The sequence below is a fragment of the Fundulus heteroclitus genome, unplaced genomic scaffold (assembly GCF_011125445.2).
Source record: "Fundulus heteroclitus isolate FHET01 unplaced genomic scaffold, MU-UCD_Fhet_4.1 scaffold_155, whole genome shotgun sequence".
NCBI classification, from domain to species: Eukaryota; Metazoa; Chordata; class Actinopteri; order Cyprinodontiformes; family Fundulidae; genus Fundulus; species Fundulus heteroclitus.
Window position 1 is genome coordinate 108,892 of NW_023396567.1, and position 19,744 is coordinate 128,635.

A 19,744-nucleotide genomic window follows, 5' to 3' on the forward strand; every position below is an offset into this window, starting at 1 on the left:
TGGAGAGAAGCAGAAAGAACATGGAAGAAGAGCATGCTCCCTCTGCTTGAATGTCAAAAAACAGATTGCTGGTGTCCTATCACTAGCAAAAACGGTGACCTTACAGTGGATGAAATACCATCTGCTCAGTGCACCAGCTCAACTCTAATAAGCACAGGATTGTTCACTAAGACAGGACAGAAAAAAACTTGGAAAAAACAGATAAAAAACCATTTGTAAGTCCGGGCTGTGGTTATCTGAATGTCAATGAAGGCCCCGAGTGTTCTCCAGTGTTGGGATTGGAGTCTCAGACAATAGAGCCTGTGTTTGTTCTTCCCCGGAAAGTTGAAGGAAGACAGAGAAGGGGAGAAGACGAAGAAGGAGGAGGAGAAGAAGAAGAAGAAGAAAAGGGGAGGCTGTCAGTTAAAGGGATTACGCATTGTAAGAACCATGTTCATTCGCCTCAGTTTCTGTGTTGAGTAAATTGATTTTTATGTACCAGGATACTTAGTTAAGCTGATTGTTTTTCTGTAAAACCTTTGGTGATCTTTGCTGGAAGCAGTGTAGAGGAATAACTTGGTGGACAGAAGAATCTCACAAACAGGTGGGTGTGTACTCAAATTTAGTTTCAGTAGTACTAAATAGTGCAACATAAAGGCAGGGATAATATATATAATTTATGTTTTCTTTAACTGTTACATGAAATGCTGTTTTTTATGTTCGTTATACTTAGTTTTGTTTTTACTAAAATTATTGAACATATATAACACATCACTTTTTCCTCCCGTCAAAGGTTTGAAAATATCTGTGTTAGCAATTTAGTTTTTCAATGGAACTTCAACTCATGCTGCATTCAATAATTTAAATATTAAATTAAACTTGCCTTAAACTTTGGCATCATCATATCTTATTCAATAAGACTTACATATTATTAATTTTTTTCTGAAATCACTAATACCAGTAATACTCCAGCTAATCTCCCTTGGCTTTTCTTACATTAACAATAATAATCTGTAAAATATCAAAGAAAGCACAGTGCAATTTTGACTCATAGAAGCTCTTAAAACAGGGAAACATTTTCAAACTTTTCCCACAAAGTGACAAGCATCCCATTGAATAGAACTGAAAACAATAACAATTTTTAGAGGAACAAAAAGAGATGAAAAACTGCAATACTCTGGCAAGGACATGTTTGAACACCCTTAAACTAATAGCTGATTAAAATACTTTTTTATTTATTTTCATCATTCTTGTCTTCTTAGGTGCACTTTAGATCAGTTATAGTGAATTTAATTTAAGGATTTTTTTGATATGTACTACTTTTTTATTTATAATGTTAACCTTGTGTAAAAACTTTTAAAATAAATCAGATCTAAATGGCTAATGCATTAAGAACAAAAGGACGCTGTGTCATTTAATGAAAGGAACATTTTCAACTTGCAGAGGGTTTTAATCCTGCAATGTACCAAACAGGAGATCTGAAAATTTAAACGGGCCTAGAGTTCATTTTAACAGGTTTATTTTCTAAGGTAAACTGGTGGGAGGTAGGGAACCGCTGGATACTCTGACGGGAACCACTGCAATGTAAGAGGATAGGAAAGTGGCTGCAGCAGAGTCAAAGAACGTTTACTAGTCTCAGAAAAAAAAGGCACTAAACTTCTCAGAATCCCGACAGGGCACTTAGTTCTGTGATGCCATTCCTTAGTTCTTCGGAGAAGCCAGTGGGAAGCGTTACAGCTTACGGTGACATTACCAGAGGCTGAAGCTTGAAGCACAGGTGCGCTGGCTTGAGAAGTTTTGATCGTGTTATGCAGGTTGCCAGAGGATTGATCAGTATCTGGGAAACAGGCTTAGGTCATTCACTGGTGATCAGGAACATCCATTGCTCAAAGTCCTACAAGGGTAAGGCAGGGAAATCTAGGGGTCAATGTTATAACAGGGCAATCTACTGCTTTGGGCTTTTGATTTTCTGGTGTCTTCTAAGCTTCTTAAGCTTATCAAGACCAGGAAACAGGTGTATGTTATGAGCTTAATTGCAGTGGATCGGTGAGGCAGGCTCGCAGGTGTGGTGCATGAGGCTTAATATAACAAAGTAAGGGAGGTGTGGCAAAATGCGGACAGCAGTCACTCAGATGACAGGCTCCTTATGAGATGACTCCATGATACATTGTACTTAACACCTAAACATGATGTACCAGAGAGGTTCTACTGGATTTAGGTCAGGAGAGCATCGAGGCAGTTCCATAGTATATTGTTTCATCCTCCAGGAACTGCCTGCATACTTCTGCCACATGAGGCTGGGCATTGTATGCACCAGTAAGAATCCAGCATCAGTTACACCAGTGAAGGGTCCAAAAACGGGTCTGAAGATTTAATTCCAATAGCTAATGGCAGTCGGGAAAGCAGCCGTTGAAATCAAGCTCTTCTTGTTTCGGCTTTCATCTTTCAAGGGTTGCCACAGAGAGTTATTCCTTAACTCGCATGGTAAATTTGGCAAAGGTTTTACGTCGGGTGCTTTTCCTGAAGCAACTCTCTGCATTTAACCGGGTTTGGGAACGGCCCAGAATAGGATACAGGACATTGTGATCCCTTTGATGTTGTGTTCACACCAAACGCGATTCCTACGAAATTTCCTCGGCGTTGTCCGCTGTGCATTTTTCATGCACAAACGGTGACAGCGAATACACCACACTTCACTGCGTCATCAAATAGGAGGAGCTTCTATCTGCTTGTCTGTTCAACTCAACAGGGCGCACCATGATTTTACCTGGTGTGTCACGGTGCTGTATTTAATGGGGAAAGCCAAAGAATGGCGCTGGCATCCGTGCGGGTCCACCGGATCCTCCAGAGATGCTCCCAGTTAGGGGAGTCCTACGTCTGGATCCCTTCTGCAGCGTTTTTGTCTGTTCAGGACCTAATACTGTTATCCCGCTATGAGGACGGCTATCCCATAAAACAGAGGTTTTACAGCGGGAGATCAGATAAAGAGGGCCGCCAGAGAAAGCCCGCTGTGGAGCTCAGACAAAAGCAGCGGGAGAAAGCAGCGCCACAGACCGACAGACAGAGCACCCGACCCGGCTGCAGAAGTACCGGCTGGGCGGGCCAGTTCTGGAGCTACAAGAGGTGGATGATTGATAAGTGATTTAACAGTCCTTGTAAGGGCTAAATTAAAATGGCTTTTTTCAAAGCCACCCACAAACCTCTAAAGAGCATCCCTTACTTCATCCCATGTCAACATTATTTTTTCTATCTCCTACCTTGATGGAAGTAACCTTCGTCTTTGCTGCGCTCATTCACAGTGTGTCACAACAACAACCAGCCCCTGGTTAGTTGCTGCGACACAATTTGACAGAAAAGTTCAGATATTTGAACTCCAGCGAAAGTTCTGCGCAGACCGCGTGGATTGCATCGCTGGCCGCTCCACCGCTCCTGTCCGTGCCTTTTGCAAAGGGATAATATGTAAATCCCCCGCTCAGGCCGCCTCAGTCGCATTGAACACACCCTGAGGCTGCATTTGGACATGAAAGAGGGTATGGATACGTACGGAGGGGTTGGACATGTCCAGAACGGGGAGGGTGAGCACATTGGTAGAAGGAGGCTGAGGCTGGAACTGCCAGACAGGAGGCCTAGAGGAAGACCAAGAGGAGATTTATGGATGGAGTTAAATAGGACCTGAAGGCAGTTGGCCTAAGAGAAGCGGATGCAGAAGACAAGGTTAGATGGAGACAGATGACTCACTGTGGAGAACTCATAAAGGGAAAAGCCAAAAGAAGAAGACAATACTGAATGATCTGGAAAATTGGAACGCAGAAATGAGGGGACCCTGCCGATATAAAGTCCAGCCTCTTCACCAAAACAAAACATTTGTTATACAAAATAGGACAAATCAAGCCCTAAGACAGTAGGCGCCTTTAAAAATTTATCACCCCTTCCGCATGCTTTCTCCTAACCATTTAATGTCTCAACTTTGTACTTTTTTTTTTTAAATATAGCAAAAAAATAATATAGTATACTTCACTGCATTCCTTTGTTTAAAATTATAGAAAAGACAGCCTGTGTTTTATTTGTTATTACAGTAATTAAGAGTTCATAGAAAACTGACTTTAATGTAAACCCCTCTGACCCATGCCTTATTCTTTAATCTTGTAGCATTTAAGGACTCGTTCAATTGATTTTTTTTCTCTCGGATAACTAAAGGAGACAAACAATGGGATGTGGTGCTAATGCTTATTAATGTCAGTGGAAATTCATGGTCTTTTGCAAAGCAGAACTGATTTCTTCTCATGTTCCTGATAAAATCAAACAAATTACTACCCAGACAAGTTCCAGGGAGCTTGACACTCCCCTGTTGCTCTGGCTTAGTCTTGAGACTTATTTGAGGTCCCAAATTAGTAAACACAAACTACACGTCAGCGTGTCAGAGTTGTTGTTTTACGAAGCTGAACAGGATGCTGAAACTCCCCTGGCTGACTCCCAAATGAACAATTAAGGACATTTTGTCTGAGAAGCGTGATCTTAAAGAAGTGAAAATTAGTAGATGTACCTTTTTCATAGTTTAAATAGCAGAACATAAATCACACTTCTCTTTATAGTGTCCCTCAAAATTAATCACACCTCCTGAAAACCTTTGAATGAGTTAATCTCATTACACATCCAGCTGCTCTGTGAAGGCTTTAGAGGTTTGCTACAGAACCTCCGTGAACAAACAGCAACATAGAGACAAATTCTATCACACATTTAAAGAAGCAGGGAGAGTATATATTTCTCCGATTTATTTAGCATCAATATTAAGTTTATGAGAAAACGGGTAATTGATGTCATCGAAAATGTCTTTAAGTAATCACACCAAGGTCTATTTACCAATCAATTAATAAAGTATTAAAAAAAATCACACACACACTATTAACACCTAGGATCAAAAGTTGTATGAATAAAAAAAGTTATTGTTCAAAATATTGTTTCACTAGTTAAAGTGTCGACTTGTTAGCTCACTCTAACAGTTTTTCATCCATCCATCCATCCATCCATCCATCCATCCATCCATCCATCCATCCATCCATCCATCTGATAACATCACTGATTGCACTAATAGCTAAGAAAAGGGAAAATAAAGATGACATTAAAGTTTGTTGTTTGTAATCCAACTGAATTTTTGAAAACATGATTTGTGTATTTTTCAGTTGAATATATTCTTGGAACATTAATGTATTATTTGAGTCGGCTGCAGGAATTGATATTGATGTTTCACCCACAATGTCAAAAGACAGACTCATTTTCAATATTGCCATGCTTCAATGTGCAACGTCTAAATGTGTTGGCACATTAAGATGCCTTTTAATATCGTCCCGAAACCATTCCTGCGAAAGAGCTGCATTTTATGAGCTAGAAGACGTATAGAGAAATGATGGGACAGTCTCAGCGCATCTAGTGCCTAACATGGTGAGACTGCAGCTCATTGTCATTCTGTCATGTGGTAGAGCAGAGCGCCAGCGCTGCTCAGTACGTATGGGCTGCACGAGGCTGGATGGAAATGGGAGGAAGGCCTATTAGATTTAATGAATGGCTGTCAAGCACAGGCCACTCTGCATGTACTGTGTGTCATGCACCATGAGGATTTCTTTAAAAAGGAGAAAATATCCCATTTAGTCCAATGAGTCTTTCCAGTTTTTGGTCCTCTGGGTTTTTTTCAGAGCACTTTAACACATGTAAGTGATGGCTGATGTGCTTGTATTATAAAAGCCCCTATCCACAAAATGTGCTGTTAAAACCACACTTAGTTTAGCTGCTCTTGTTATCAAGTACTCTAAGCTTGGCTGTCACACACACACACACACACACACGGTTCCCTTGTAGACAGCACATTTCCCAGACCTTTATCCTACAGTTTCGTCATTCAATTTTAAAAGACCCCATCTTTTTGGGCTGACAACCAAACATCTGTTGACCTGTGCAATATTTTAGTCTGCAGAAGCATGCTGATACAGATTCCTTGGTTTGTTGGCAGTTGCTTGCTGAATCATCATTGAGAGGCTCTTGTCTTGGACGTTGGTTTTGAGACGTTTGGTCCAAGCACATGCCTCGCAGTCCCTGTGAAAGACAACAACACCTCACGATTCACTGGCCACTAATTGGAGTGTCACTCTGCAAAGCTCAAAAGATACGAATACAGTCTATACAGACATATGAAAGTACAAACAGATGTTATTTGGTTTTGTTGCGAATTTTCATTTAACAGTAAGTCCTGCACATGAAAATTTATTTTTAACAGCTTGTTGTATATAAATCTGGACAGCTAATCTAAATGTACAGGATTAAACCTGTAGATTGTGATGAATCAGAGTATTAATACTCCCATGGTGTTGAATACTGACTACCATATACTTCATTTTCCACCACCTACTGTTTTAAGCAGTCAGTAAACTGTAGATTGATACCAAAGGATGTGAATTTGCATTTCCCGTGGTTCAAATAAAAGAACAAAGTTAGCTGTATAAGAACTCTTAACTGCTTTAATAACTAAATGTAGTCTGTTGGTAAAATAAAAACCCAACTGCAGTCTAAGTACCAAAGCACAATTCCACTTTTGCCGAAAAGCAGAAAAACTGAAAAGTGAACGAAAAAAAAAAAAAGAAAAATGGGTTAGCCTTGTTTGGGTTTCTATCAATTTTGCACTTTTACATTTTAAAATAAAAATAATTTTTTTCAAATGACTTGCAACTTGTAAGACGTTTTAGCGGACTAACTTTTTAAGAATTTGACCATTACTTTGAATCTGTGATATTTACTGAACACACTTTTATGTTTAATTAATGTTGAATTAATGTCAAAGTAACTATCAAACAATATTGTAACAAAATATTTGATCAAAAATAATTATCAATATAGTTAAAGGAGATGCAATTCTAAGAGGAGTACTAATGCTAGTTACAATTTTGGTTTCAAATAAAAGCAACATGTTCAAGTTTAAGACATTTATTTTATTTAAAATATTTGTTTCATAATACTGTGAAATTGGAATATTTGCAATTCTAGTTAATAAACAATTCTGTTAACAAATTTGACTTTAGTTTTACTTAAAAAAATCTCAAGACCAACTATCCATCCTTTTTGAACCCTAGCCCTAAACCCTAACCCTAGCCCTAATGAATAACGTATATTCAATCATTCAATCCTATTTTCTGCTGCAATTCAGTAGAAAATTTAAGCACACAAACAACTAACCCTAACAAATAATTGCACTCCCTATGGTTACATACACAGGAAATCCCGTTGTTTTGGTTCAGGATTTGTCCATCAACATAAGCACGCAGTTAAAAATTTATCAACAAAGAATACATCAGGTAAATTAATCTAAAACCTCAAACCTTTCTTTTACTAAACTTAAAATCACACTGTTAAGTGCAAAATGTCCTTTCTAACAAAGGCACCATACTAATACAAAAGAGTGCTTTTTCTTTCTCCAAGCCGTGTATATTCTTGCAGGTGGGCCATCTTGTCTTCAGGCGCACGTACGGCTTGTATGCCTCTCCAGTTTTTACAACTCCAGTCAGGTTAACATATGCGACTTCTTTGGCCGTCCACAGCCTGCTAGCATTGGCATGTAGATGGCTACTTACCCTCATCAAGCAGAGAAGCATCCTCTCTGTACTGAACTGGAACATCCTTGGGAGGATCTATATTAATCCACAGCACTATGGATGTGACCATTCTGTACGAGATGTCCCTATGTAACTTCCACACCCTTAACCCAAACAACCTCGATAGAAGGGAGTTTGAGAGGCTTTTGTGCCCCTGTAGATCTGCCTGTGAAACTCCCTTTTTAATAACCAGGCTCCTAAGCTTTTCAACAGCCACAAACTCAAAAGTCAGTAGCAGCCCAATACTGCACACAAACACAAGGATGTTTGACTTTGTGTTCTTCCCCAGCCTTTGAAGAATTTGCTGGAGAACAAGTGGAAGCCATTGCATGCTATGAACCAACCACATCAGGCTCTGCTTTGAGGTAAAGAGTAAGAGTGAACACCCACTCAAGCTTTGCCTCTGTAAGTGGATCTTTGGTCCAGTGTGCCAGTAGTGGTGGGCTGTCATGTAGGTACAGCAGCAATGAAGGGATCTAACCCTAAGAACGTCCTTGTATGAGTTATACTGAACTCATGCAAGGGTGTCATGGACATTTTTTATCAAAAAGCAAGTTGCTCTTTCAGTACAGAGACCGGACTTTATTGAAGGCAAGGTGCATTCTTTCCCAAATGCACAACAAGTAAGACAAACCCTGTGTCTTTATAGAGAACAGATGTACACAAACGGGAGGAGCCTCTGTGATGAACAAAGAGTGATGTAGAACAGCCCCATCCTGTCTCCTAACCGTTAACCTCTCTTAAAGCCTGAGGAGGACCCAGCTCTCCTCTCCCACTTTAAATTATTCCCACACTTTGACACACACAGGAGGTAATAAAGTTCTAACAATGCTTTACGTTCCATGTAAGCACACACTAAGAAACTGAACTCTGATTGACCTTACACTTCTGTAAACACAGGATACAGATTATACATGTCATTCTGTTAAAGATGACAACATGTTCTGCACAAGGTTTAAATTTAGAAGCAGTGTAGACGATTTGCCACTATGAAAGCCCTCAAAGTTAATCACACTTTGTTTCTGTTTTACCTTCACAACTTCTGTAGCTCCGTCATTATGTGAAGCAGACAACGGAAAATGATGGCACTTATCCCAGGGACTCCCACCTCCCAGGTAAAGGGCACCACTATTGGGAACTCTGCGAAAAGTCTTTTCAACCCATGAGGTTGTAATACATGCTTGGTTGGACAGCAAGCAGTTTGCTATTGCAATGCTGCTGCCTCTGTTTGCTGTTGCGATTACCCGGATCTAATGTGCACAGGCATGATGCTTAATTGTAGTTTCTCAGGCATTCCCACAAAGTTGTCTACACAGAGCACCATCTCAATCCTGAGATGAAATCTGCAGACACACTTCCATACCATGTCTTCCATCTGTAGGACATACCCTGTTGTCATCTTTACCGTGGCCTGATTGTAATTAGGATGGTCAACTCCATAGTTGACAATCAAACCACTAACTGGGTGCTTGAATGTGGAGTGAGGGTGTGTGTGTGTGGGTGTTGTCCACCTAAACTTACCAGAAGTTAACTGCAAAGTCACAAATGACTGGCAGGACATCCAAAGGGAAGTTGTCCAAATCTATTTTGCATGTCTATGCATTCATGCATGTCCATGCATGTGTACAGTTTCAACCTCTCACCAACCATGTCATGTAGGACAGCAGATGACCAAAGGAAAGTACTATTTGGGTTAAGTGAAATTAATGTGCATCCTACCTGGATGTTTCAGGACCAGTTTCCTTCCCCTTAAAAATCTGAATGGGGTCAGGGATAACTCTCTGGTGGCCAAGTTTCTCACCAACATCCCAAGGCTGGTATGACCTCCAAGAGTCTCAGGGCACTTGAGGCCCTAAAGCTCATTTGCAGGGATCCTTTCACTTCTCCTAAAGAGATAGTTTAGCTGGAGTTTGACCAATTCAGGTCCAACCACAACAGGCTCTGCTTAGAGGTGACAGGTAAGAGCAAACACCTTCTCAAGCCTTGCCTCTTGAAGTCCAGTGCACCAGTGGAGGTGGGTTGTCATATATGGCAGCATAATCAAAGAGACCTTGTCCAATGAACCCTTGTGTATCAGTTCTACTGTCCCAGAGACAGGGTCTAATAGAGGACGTTGGGACCTCATGAAGGTGCTGGGAGACAAAGCAAACATGGCAATGACACTAACATATTTAGTGTCCAGATATTGCCTGATGCTACCGGTAGTGACGCTGGCCCTGGTCAAGTGTAAAACAACTGAAAACCAGTCAAACAAATGAGGAGTGAAAACATGTTTGTGGCTACCACCTGCAAAACCATTCCTGTTTTGGGGATCATCACATAAACCTCAAAATATCTCACATTGATAAACAACCCTCTAATACTTAATTGACCAGATTAATATTTCAGAAGTTCAACTAACTTCATATTATGCACTGATTAAATTGTACTCCCTTTTGCCAGCAGTAGTCTCTCTCTCTTTCTCTCTCTCTCTCTGTCACTCTCTCTCTCACTCACACACACACAGTGCAGCATCACCTCTACTGAGTACTTATTAAACATTCACTGCAAAAAGTTGCACTGCATTTAATCTTGGAGATATTTATCTTAACGGAAAAGGTAACCAGCATTGAATCTAGGTTGTGTCATTACAATTAGGTCATGGACATAATCCCAGAATTGTTGAAGGTCTAGCCATCCAGGAGACTAAAAAAGGATAAAAATCTATTAAAACTTACCAGAACTGTTTTAATTGAATAACCTGAATAACTGAAATAAAGCAATACCTATGTTTCTCGGCCTACTCTGTCCAAACAACGCACAGAAACCTTTGTCTTATCTTTCATTTTGCCATGTTTTCGGAGTGTCTTTGTTGATTATTAATCAGAATTGGTTTCTTCATCAAGAAATATTTCTAAGCCTCAAACTCTGGTATGAAAAGCTACATTTAAGATGATTATATGTGCCTTCATTTCATCTCCGTTTCATTAATGCAATAGCCTTTTTAGGAGTTTCAATAAAGAAGATATTGAACATATACATTTAGTGGTTCTATGAATAGACTTTGAGACCAGGGTAGATTAATCCTTTAGCGCTGTGACCCCTAGATTGTGGAATGCAATGCCTCCATCTTTGCACTGTCTTGATTTGTTGATTATTTTAAGAATCAGTTGCAGATTCATTTACTTAGCTGGCTTTTAACTATTTTATGCTATGTGATGATATCTGTTTCTTGTTTTATCTTTACTTTCATGCTTTAGCTTCTGTGTTTTATACCAATTTTTATTGTAAGGCAATGGCAGTTTCTGACCTGTGAGACCTGTGCTAAATAAAGTTTACGTACTAAATAAAGGGGCTGAACTGATCTAACACTAGATATAATACCAATACTAATATTAGAAGATAGCATACAGAGGAAGTTAACTCAAACAAAAATCATGACTGATCCTGTTTGCAATCTCTGAACTTGAATACATGAAATCATGCACAAAACAACATTACAGAGTAAGAAATTGAAGGTTTGTTAGGATAATTGAAAACCATAATCTGTTTTACATTTGACAATGACCTGTATTGTGTTTTATGTTGAGGATGATGAGCCACATCATCATTCCTTTACAATGACACTACCTGGATCTGACTTCTAATTAGATCAATGTCTCCCCTAGACACGAAAAACAGAGACATATATACCGCTGACAAACTGTGAGTCAAATCGATGCACCAATTATAATATGCAGCAAAATCAGGATCAAGAGTGTGAGGACAATCAAAGTCAAGAGTCAGGAGAAACAAACTGCTATGCTCTTTCACTCACATGTTGTTTGACAGGCTTGGGAACTCTTTAGAAGTTCAACATAGGGTGTGTGTGTGTGTGTGTGTGTGTGTGTGTGTGTGTACACAAAGAGAGAGAGAGAGAGAGAGAGAGAGAGAGAGAGAGAGAGAGAGAGATGAGAACGTGACACACTTCTATTGCAAAATATGATTTTACTGTTTTATCAAAACAAGCACAGCATGTTACATGGTAAACAGTGAAAAGATGTCATTTACATTTTGTTACATTCTGTTTAGCACATTTTATTAGCAGCTAGCATTGCTAGTTTCTCCCTTAAATTTAGGCTGATAGTGTTGAAGTTTCCAACCTGTAATAGAAATTTCAAGATGACGCAGGTTCCACGATAGGTAAACACTCAAAAGGTCAAAACAGAAACTTTGCTGAATCCCATGTGGTTTTATTCAACAGCTGACTGGGTTCAACCCAAACAATATTGCAGATACAATTCAATTGTATAATCTAATCTAATTCTTGTGCACTACCTGAAGTTATTCATTTGGCAGAATAATTGAATTGTTAACTTTTATTTCAGTTATGAATCGGCACACAAATTTCATCAGAAGATGGGATGCAGCACTCTCAAGATTATGATCTACTGCACTGGTAAATAACGGATTACCAACACAGGACAAGTCCCTTCTTTGACCATGGGAGCTGGAAAGGAAATGCATGCACGGACAGTAAAAATGAGCACCCCGGGGGTACTGGCTGTGGTGACAGTGTTTTATATGATTCCCGGCGGGTTGCTGAGTGATATAAGAGATACTCGGGGTCTGGAAGGCCAACTGCTGGCCCAAGGGTCCAGTGTTCTGCACCATCGGCAAAAGAGAGGCTGGATTTGGAAGCAGCTGTTTGTCCAGGAGGAAGATCCCATTTCTCGCATTATTGGCCAGGTTATGCTTCAAACTGAACGTCCGCCATGTCCTTGATATGGTTATTCTCTTTGAAAACACATGTTTATTTATTTACCCTAGGAAAAAAAAGGCCTTTAAACCTCCCTTTCCTCCTCCTCTGTAGGTGAAATCTGACTCTGACCAAGGTGAATTTACCATCCAGTATATTTTATCAGGAGAAGGTGCTGGAGATGTGTTTGAGATGGACGAGTATTCTGGAGAAATCCGCACACTGAAGAAGCTGGACCGTGAGGAAAAGGCCTTCTACGTCCTTCAGGCCCAGGCCATAAACAGGAGAACCAATGAGCCAGCAGAGCCCCAGTCTGAGTTCATTATCAAAGTGCAGGACATCAACGACAATGCCCCACAGTTCCTGAACGAACCTTATGTTTCCAGCATCCCTGAGATGAGTCCAGTCGGTATGTTTTTTTTTCTCCCTCTGTTATAGTGCTGAGATGTTTTAACATGCTTTTAAACTAAACTACAATAACAGTTAAAATAAGTCTGTTTTATTCAAATCATTCAGATTTATTTAATTTTAAGAAAGAGCAAAGATGGTCTTAAATGTTCCAAGAATCGGGAATGTTTTAGCAATTGGATTTGATAACTAAGCATAGTTAAAGCATTCCCTTAACTGTTTTTTTTCACTAATCCACTTCAAGTAACCACGTGATGAATTTTATCCCCACATAATTTCCCGTTTTCCAAATAAACACCTTATTTTGTGATAACTCTCTGCATTCAGCCTTCTTTACAAATAAAACCTGTAAAGTGTGACATGACATTTGTATTCAGCCCCATTTACTTTGATACACATTAAATCCAGTGCAACCCACCACCTTCAGAAATCCCTTAACTAGTAAATATAATCCATCTGTGTGAAATTCAATTTCAGTATAACTCCAGCTGCTCTGTAAAGGCCTCCGAGGTTGGTTAGAAAGACAGCTTCATGAAGACCAAGTAACAACAGACAGGTCAGGGATAAAATTGTGAATTTTACATCCCAAGTTTTGAACACCTCTTCTTTAAATCTATCATTTGAAAATAAATAGAGAGTGGCACCACTGTAAACCTACCAAGGCACGATTGTCCGTCTAAAACGGCCGGGCATTTATCAGAGAGTCAGGCAGGAGGCCCATGTTAACTGCAAAGATCCACAGCTCAGGTTGGAGGGAAGGTCAACAAGACAGCTATTAGTTGAGCACTCCATAGTTGGCCTTTGTGGAAGAGTGGCAAGAGGAAAGTCACTGGGAGTTGCATTTGAAGTTGCCATCATCCATGTAGAGGACACAGCAATTCTATTTAATATGGCGCTCTGGTCAGATGGGATCGAAACTAAGTGTTTATGCCTACATGTGTGTGGAGGAAAACACATGCACAGACCATCCCTACTGTGAAAAATGGCGGTAGCAGAAGAATGGTGGTGGGAGGTTGTTTTTCAAAAAGGACAACAGTGGCAGCTGGTGAAAAAAAATCTTGGATGACCATAACTGACCCCGATGTAGCGCGTGACGTCACGAGTGAAGTGCACCTATCACTGTGCAGCTAGGGCTACGACTCCAGGAGCCCCTAACCCATTCATTTTGGCGATGCTGATTGGCCAAATATTTATAAATCTTCCCTAGCAACAGTATACGATTGGTTATTTCGCTACACTTGTAGGGCTCCTTGCGTGACAGCCCCACAAGTGTAGAAGAAGAGAAATGATACGTTCTGTTGGTGGAAATACACTGTTAAATGAGAGTCAATTAGTAGAAGTGTTTTAATAATTCTTATTACATGTAGCCACGTACTATTAAGTAAAAACTGACATTAATAATACTTTTAAAATCTATATATATTTTGACTTTTCCCCTCCACATCTAGGGAGGGCAGCGCCCGAGCGCTGAAGGACAAGGAACCTGATCCAAGTTAATGGGAAGATGGATTAGGCTAAATACAGGAAAACCCAGGAGGAAAGCCTATTAAAGGCTGCAAAAGAACAAGAATAGGGTGCAGGTTTAGCTCCCAGCAGGACAACTCTTAACATACAACCAGAGCTACTACAGTTGAATGGTATAGCTCAAAGCACATGCACGTTAAACAGGCCCATTCAAAGTAAGAAAAATCCATCCATCCATTTTCTAGCATGCTTATCCTGTTTAACTTTCTTGCTACATTTTATTTTGTTTCTACATTTTATCCCTACTTGATTGTATTCTGTTATTTTTTCCTGTATTTTAATCATGTAAAGCACTTTGCATTGTCTCTGTACTGAAATGTGCTATACAAATAAATTTGCCTTGCCTTTGCCTTATCCCTATTGGGGTCGCGAGGGGTGCTGGTGCCTATCTCCAGCTGTCAATGGGCGAGAGGCGGGGTACACCCTGGACAGGTCGCCAGTCTATCGCAGGGCATAAAAAAAAAAAATCTAAATAAAAAAATTATTCAAAAATGCAAGAACATTATAACGTCTTTGATAAAGCAGTGTACCAGAAAATATCTTACAGTACAGTTATTCCCTAAACTTGAACCAAAGAGAAAAAGGGAAGTAAATAGTGAGTTATGATTAGACTCATAACTAAAAGAAGAACATCCACCATGGTGGACGATGTTAAATCATCTCCAGTCTTACTTTTCTTTTGAAAATAATGAGTCTAGCACATGTCCACATGTATGAAGAAAGAGAACAACAATTTCTAAAGTTAATTTTGCATTTACTGGTTGTTTTTACTGAAGATGAAAGTAAACCGTCTTGAATGAAATCCCAACTGAGAACAAGTGAACGAAACAATTATAGAAGTGTCTGTCATCTGTTCCCCATTCAGGAAGTCAAAGTATTTGATTAACTATCATGGCTTGGATGCCTTTATTGATAGATTTCTTAAACTATATCTTATTATAGCCACAGCACTTTCATACCAAAAACATTAGCGTTTCATTTTGTATGTAATCAGATTTTGCTGCATAATACCCACTCATAATAAATCCCTATGAATTTGACTCAGAGAGAGAAAGTGAAAGGTTGGAGTGAGGGCATTTGAAAATAGGAAACGCAGTGCCTGTGAATCAAAGACGGACCACTCACATGGAAGAAAGAATGAGACAGAGAGCAAGCGTGAGGAAGATATTTTAGAAAGCAAGGTGAGGGCAAGGATATGGTCAGCTCAGAGAGGGGTGGCAAGTTTGAAAGATAGTGAAATAAAACTGAATCAAGGAGAGAAAACCTAGGGCAATAGGATGGAGAGATGTCACTACACGGCTGGAAAGGTTGTCACGCACACCTGCTCTATATTATGAAAGGCCAACGCACCCCCAACCCCGACTCCCACCCCCTTCTCTCTTTTGTCAACATCCCCACACTAACTCTCCCTCAGCCTCCCTCTGCTTTCTGCTTTTCCATTTCCACCACCTCCCCCTCCACCTCCTGAGTCAGACAGACAGACCCTGCGGGACTGTGGCATAATCACTTTATTTCCCTGTCGACTGGAACTGCTGCCTGAGTATACTCTGACTGTGCAATCCGCTCTCTGCCCCCACAGGGACCATAGTGGCCCAGGTGACAGCCACAGATGCGGATGATCCCATGTTCGGCAACAACGCCAAGCTGATCTACTCCATCCTGCAGGGGGAGCCCTACTTCTCTGTGCAGCCAAAGACGGGTATGACATTCTGGCTCTATGTCTAAAAAAAGCCTAAAGTTATCAATGAATTAGAATATGATCAAAAAACGTTATTTGTTTCACTAATTCCATTCAAAAAGAAAACAGTAGATATTATATAGATCCATCATATACAAGCTGATACTGTTCAAGTGTTTATATTGGTTAATTGGTTCTATAGGCTTACAGTTAATGGAAACCCATTAACCCATTTTAGTACATAATTCCTTTTCTAATGGCCATATTATTGCCTATATGTTCACCACAGCGTTACAGAAAACTATAATTGAAACCTATACATCGAGTTATAAAAGGTCATTGCTAAATAAGCCTCCCTGCATATTAAAATAAAGTTTAGTGGAAGGAGAAAGTATGGTAGTAAAAAGGTGCTCAAGCAATATCCATCATAAGAGATATGAAGCAATGCAAGTACAAAAATCTGAGGGAGAAGCTTGCTGTTGACAGAGTTCAGTGTATGTTAGCATATTAATAAAAAGCTCAATGGAAAGAAATGCTGTGCTGTAATAACAGGAGAGGGATTGAGGATTGGGACGCCCAGTTAATTCAAAAGACTGGGGGCGAGTTACACTGTATCAACTCTGGCTGGACTCAGTGCTTCAAGACCTACTACAGAGAGAAGTTATCAGAACACGGGCTTCAACTGTTGCTGTCCTTGTGTTAAACCACTTCTAACCACAATCGTCTAACCTAAACTTATAAAATAGGCTGGACTAGACCCCTTTCTCTTGAAATTATGATGTGTTCTCAATGTCCTTGGAAGCCTTAATTATAAAATTATTAAACTTAACAGAAATGAATGCTTAACATATATCATTCCTCGTGTAATAAATGTATATAATATGGAAGTCTCGGTTTTTCAATGAATTTATTCAAATAAAATCATTTTTTGGTGATATTTACTTTATTGAATTGCCTCATCAAATTATTTTTGGAAAGGTCTAAACCCCATGGCCTTCTCGGCTTTAAACATGGCTGGTAACATATTTTCCTGTTCCTTTAGTACAATTTGCCTAATCCCAAATATGATGCAGCATGTTTCTATGAATGCACAGTATTTTGTGCTTTAATACTGAGGTGATCCACAACACTTCCCACACACATTGTTGACCTGAACTCTGAAGAGCTTTAAGGGGGCATTATTGACACTAAAGAAATTCAAAATGGAAATGAATGCAGTATCTGAGAGGACAAAATCAACTTGTTACAGGGCCTGTTGTTATTTCTTAAAACAAAGGGTTATACAGCAATTGTATTTTTTTCTAATGATTTCAGATGAGCTATGAGAGATGAGTCCAAAGATCTTCAATATTCAAAGATGCACATAAAAACTCCTCAGGGTTTTGAACTGATTTAGTTTTTTTAATAGTGAGAAACCATCATATATATATATATATATATATATATATATATATATATATATATATATATATATATATATATATATATATATAAATAAATTATATAGAGATATAGATATATGATGGGTCTATATATATGATATATATATATATATAGATAATATATATGGGCCATACATACAATCTATATATATCTATAACATATACTCTATATATAGATAGATATATATATATGATATTAGAGATATAATAGATATATATATATAGAGGCATATATATATTATACATGCATACATTGATGCATGTTGTATATGTATATATATGATATCGATTATATGATATATATATATAATATATATATATATATATATATATATATATATATATATATATATATATGTCACGATTTTGTTTACCGATAAACTCAGGATGCACACACGGGACTAAAAGTTTGAGAGTCTTTATTACAAGGTTGATGGGTGGAGGTTTGATGAGGCCAGAGGAGCTGGTTGCACAGGAACGGAGAGAAGGTGATGGCAGGAGCTGGCGGACCGGAGACAGAGAGTCCACACTTGCTTGGTGTTGCTCGGCTAGTAGGCCTCGTAGCACTCAGGTTAGCAGTTCTTTGTAGACACCAGGGCACAGAGCTGAGCTTCTACAGTGCGGCTAGTCAGGTTAGCAGGAACTTGAGAGACACCAGGGCTCAGAGCTGAGCTTCTCCAGGGCGGCTAGTCAGGTTAGCAGAAACTTGAGAGACAACAGGGCACAGAGCAAAACTTCTCCAGGGCGGCTAGTCAGGTTAGCAGAACTTGAGAGACAACAGGGCACAGAGCAGAACTTCTCCAGGGCGGCTAGTCAGGTTAGCAGAACTTGAGAGACAACAGAGCACAGAGCAGAACTTCTCCAGGAACAAACAGTGAACAAACAGTCCTTAGAGTGACTGACTGGACTAACCTTAACAGGAGAAAAAACAAAGCTTCCAAGGCAAAACGGGAACTGGCATGGAGAGGTGTGGAATGATGATGACGGCCCAGTGCTGAACTAAAGACAGAGGGAGGTTTAAATAGAGAACTGACAGGTGACACCAGGGTCTGACTAATTAACCAGCAAATGATCTCAGGTGTGACTGACTGCTGAGGAGGTGAGGTGAAAATTGACAGAAAATAACTGATGACTGAAAACTAACAATAAATAAAGTCAAACCTAACCCAAAAGAGATGAAAAAATGAAAATAACAGAAAAACAAAGCCAAACCAAAACTCAACCATGACATTACCCCCCCCCTCAAGGCCGGACTCCGGACGGCCTAAAATCAAACAAAACAAACTACAAAGTGACCGAACCAGGGTGGGTGGAGGGAAGGCAGGATGGCGGGCAAGAGTCATAACCAAGCTGATCGAACCAGGGTGGGTGGAGGGAAGGTAGGATGGTGGGCTAAAATCAAAACCAAACAAAGGGCATCTAACAGATGTTAGGCAGGCTAACATCGCCACAAGAGGCAAAAACGGGCAGAACAGGCAAACATCGCCACAAGGCAAAAATAGGCGTATGACAACGCCAGAGGGAAGAACAGGCGTACGACAACGCCAGAGGGAGAACAGGGCGTACGACAAACGCCAGAGGGAAGAACAGGCGTACGACAACGCCAGAGGGAAGAACAGGCGTACGACAACGCCAGAGGGAAGAACAGGCGTACGACAACGCCAAGGCAAGGAACGGGCGCACCACAGCGCCAAAGGCAAGGAACGGGCGCACCACAGCGCCAAGGCAAGGAACGGGCGCACCACAGCGCCAAAGGCAAGGAACGGGCGCACCACAGCGCCAAAGGCAAGGAACGGGCGCACCACAGCGCCAAAGGGAAGGAACGGGCGTACTTAACGCCAAAGGGAAGGAACGGGCCGTACTTAACGCCAAAGGGAAGGAACGGGCGTACTTAACGCCAAAGGGAAGGAACGGGCGTACTTAACGGGCGTACTTAACGCCAAAGGGAAGGAACGGGCGCACGACAGCGCCAAAGGGAAGGAACGGGCGCACGACAGCGCCAAAGGGAAGGAACGGGCGCACGACAGCGCCAAAGGGAAGGAACGGGCGCACGACAGCGCCAAAGGGAAGGAATGGGCGCACGACAGCGCCAAAGGGAACCCACCGGGGCGTGAGGAAAACGCCGGGGCTTGGGGAAGAGAGCGTCGGGATGTGAGGGAAGCAGGAACATCTAAAACGCCTAGGAACAAGAACGGAGGGCGTACTTACACGCCGGGGAACCGAAAACAGAGGGCGTCCTAACACGCCGGGGAACCAAGAGTCAGAGAGCGTCCTAACACGCAGGGGAACCGAGAACAAAGGGCGTCCTAACACGCCGAGGAAACCGAGAACAAAAGGGCGTCCTAATACGCCGGGGAAC

General features: G+C 40.6%; 1 protein-coding gene across 4 annotated transcripts in view; it reads left to right on the forward strand.

The window, feature by feature from the left end:
- Nucleotides 1–384: 384 nt before the first annotated feature.
- The window catches only part of cdh19 (cadherin 19, type 2), a 52,717-nt gene continuing 33,357 nt past the window's right edge, over nt 385–19,744 (forward strand). For 2 of the 4 annotated variants that reach the window (XM_036129316.1, XM_036129319.1), the window contains exons 1-4: nt 427–583; nt 11,963–12,323; nt 12,448–12,742; nt 15,845–15,964. In XM_036129316.1, the coding sequence (XP_035985209.1) occupies nt 12,078–12,323; nt 12,448–12,742; nt 15,845–15,964 (661 nt within the window). In that variant the 5' untranslated portion in view covers nt 427–583; nt 11,963–12,077. The other 2 variants (XM_036129317.1, XM_036129318.1) reach the window with 2 other exon arrangements.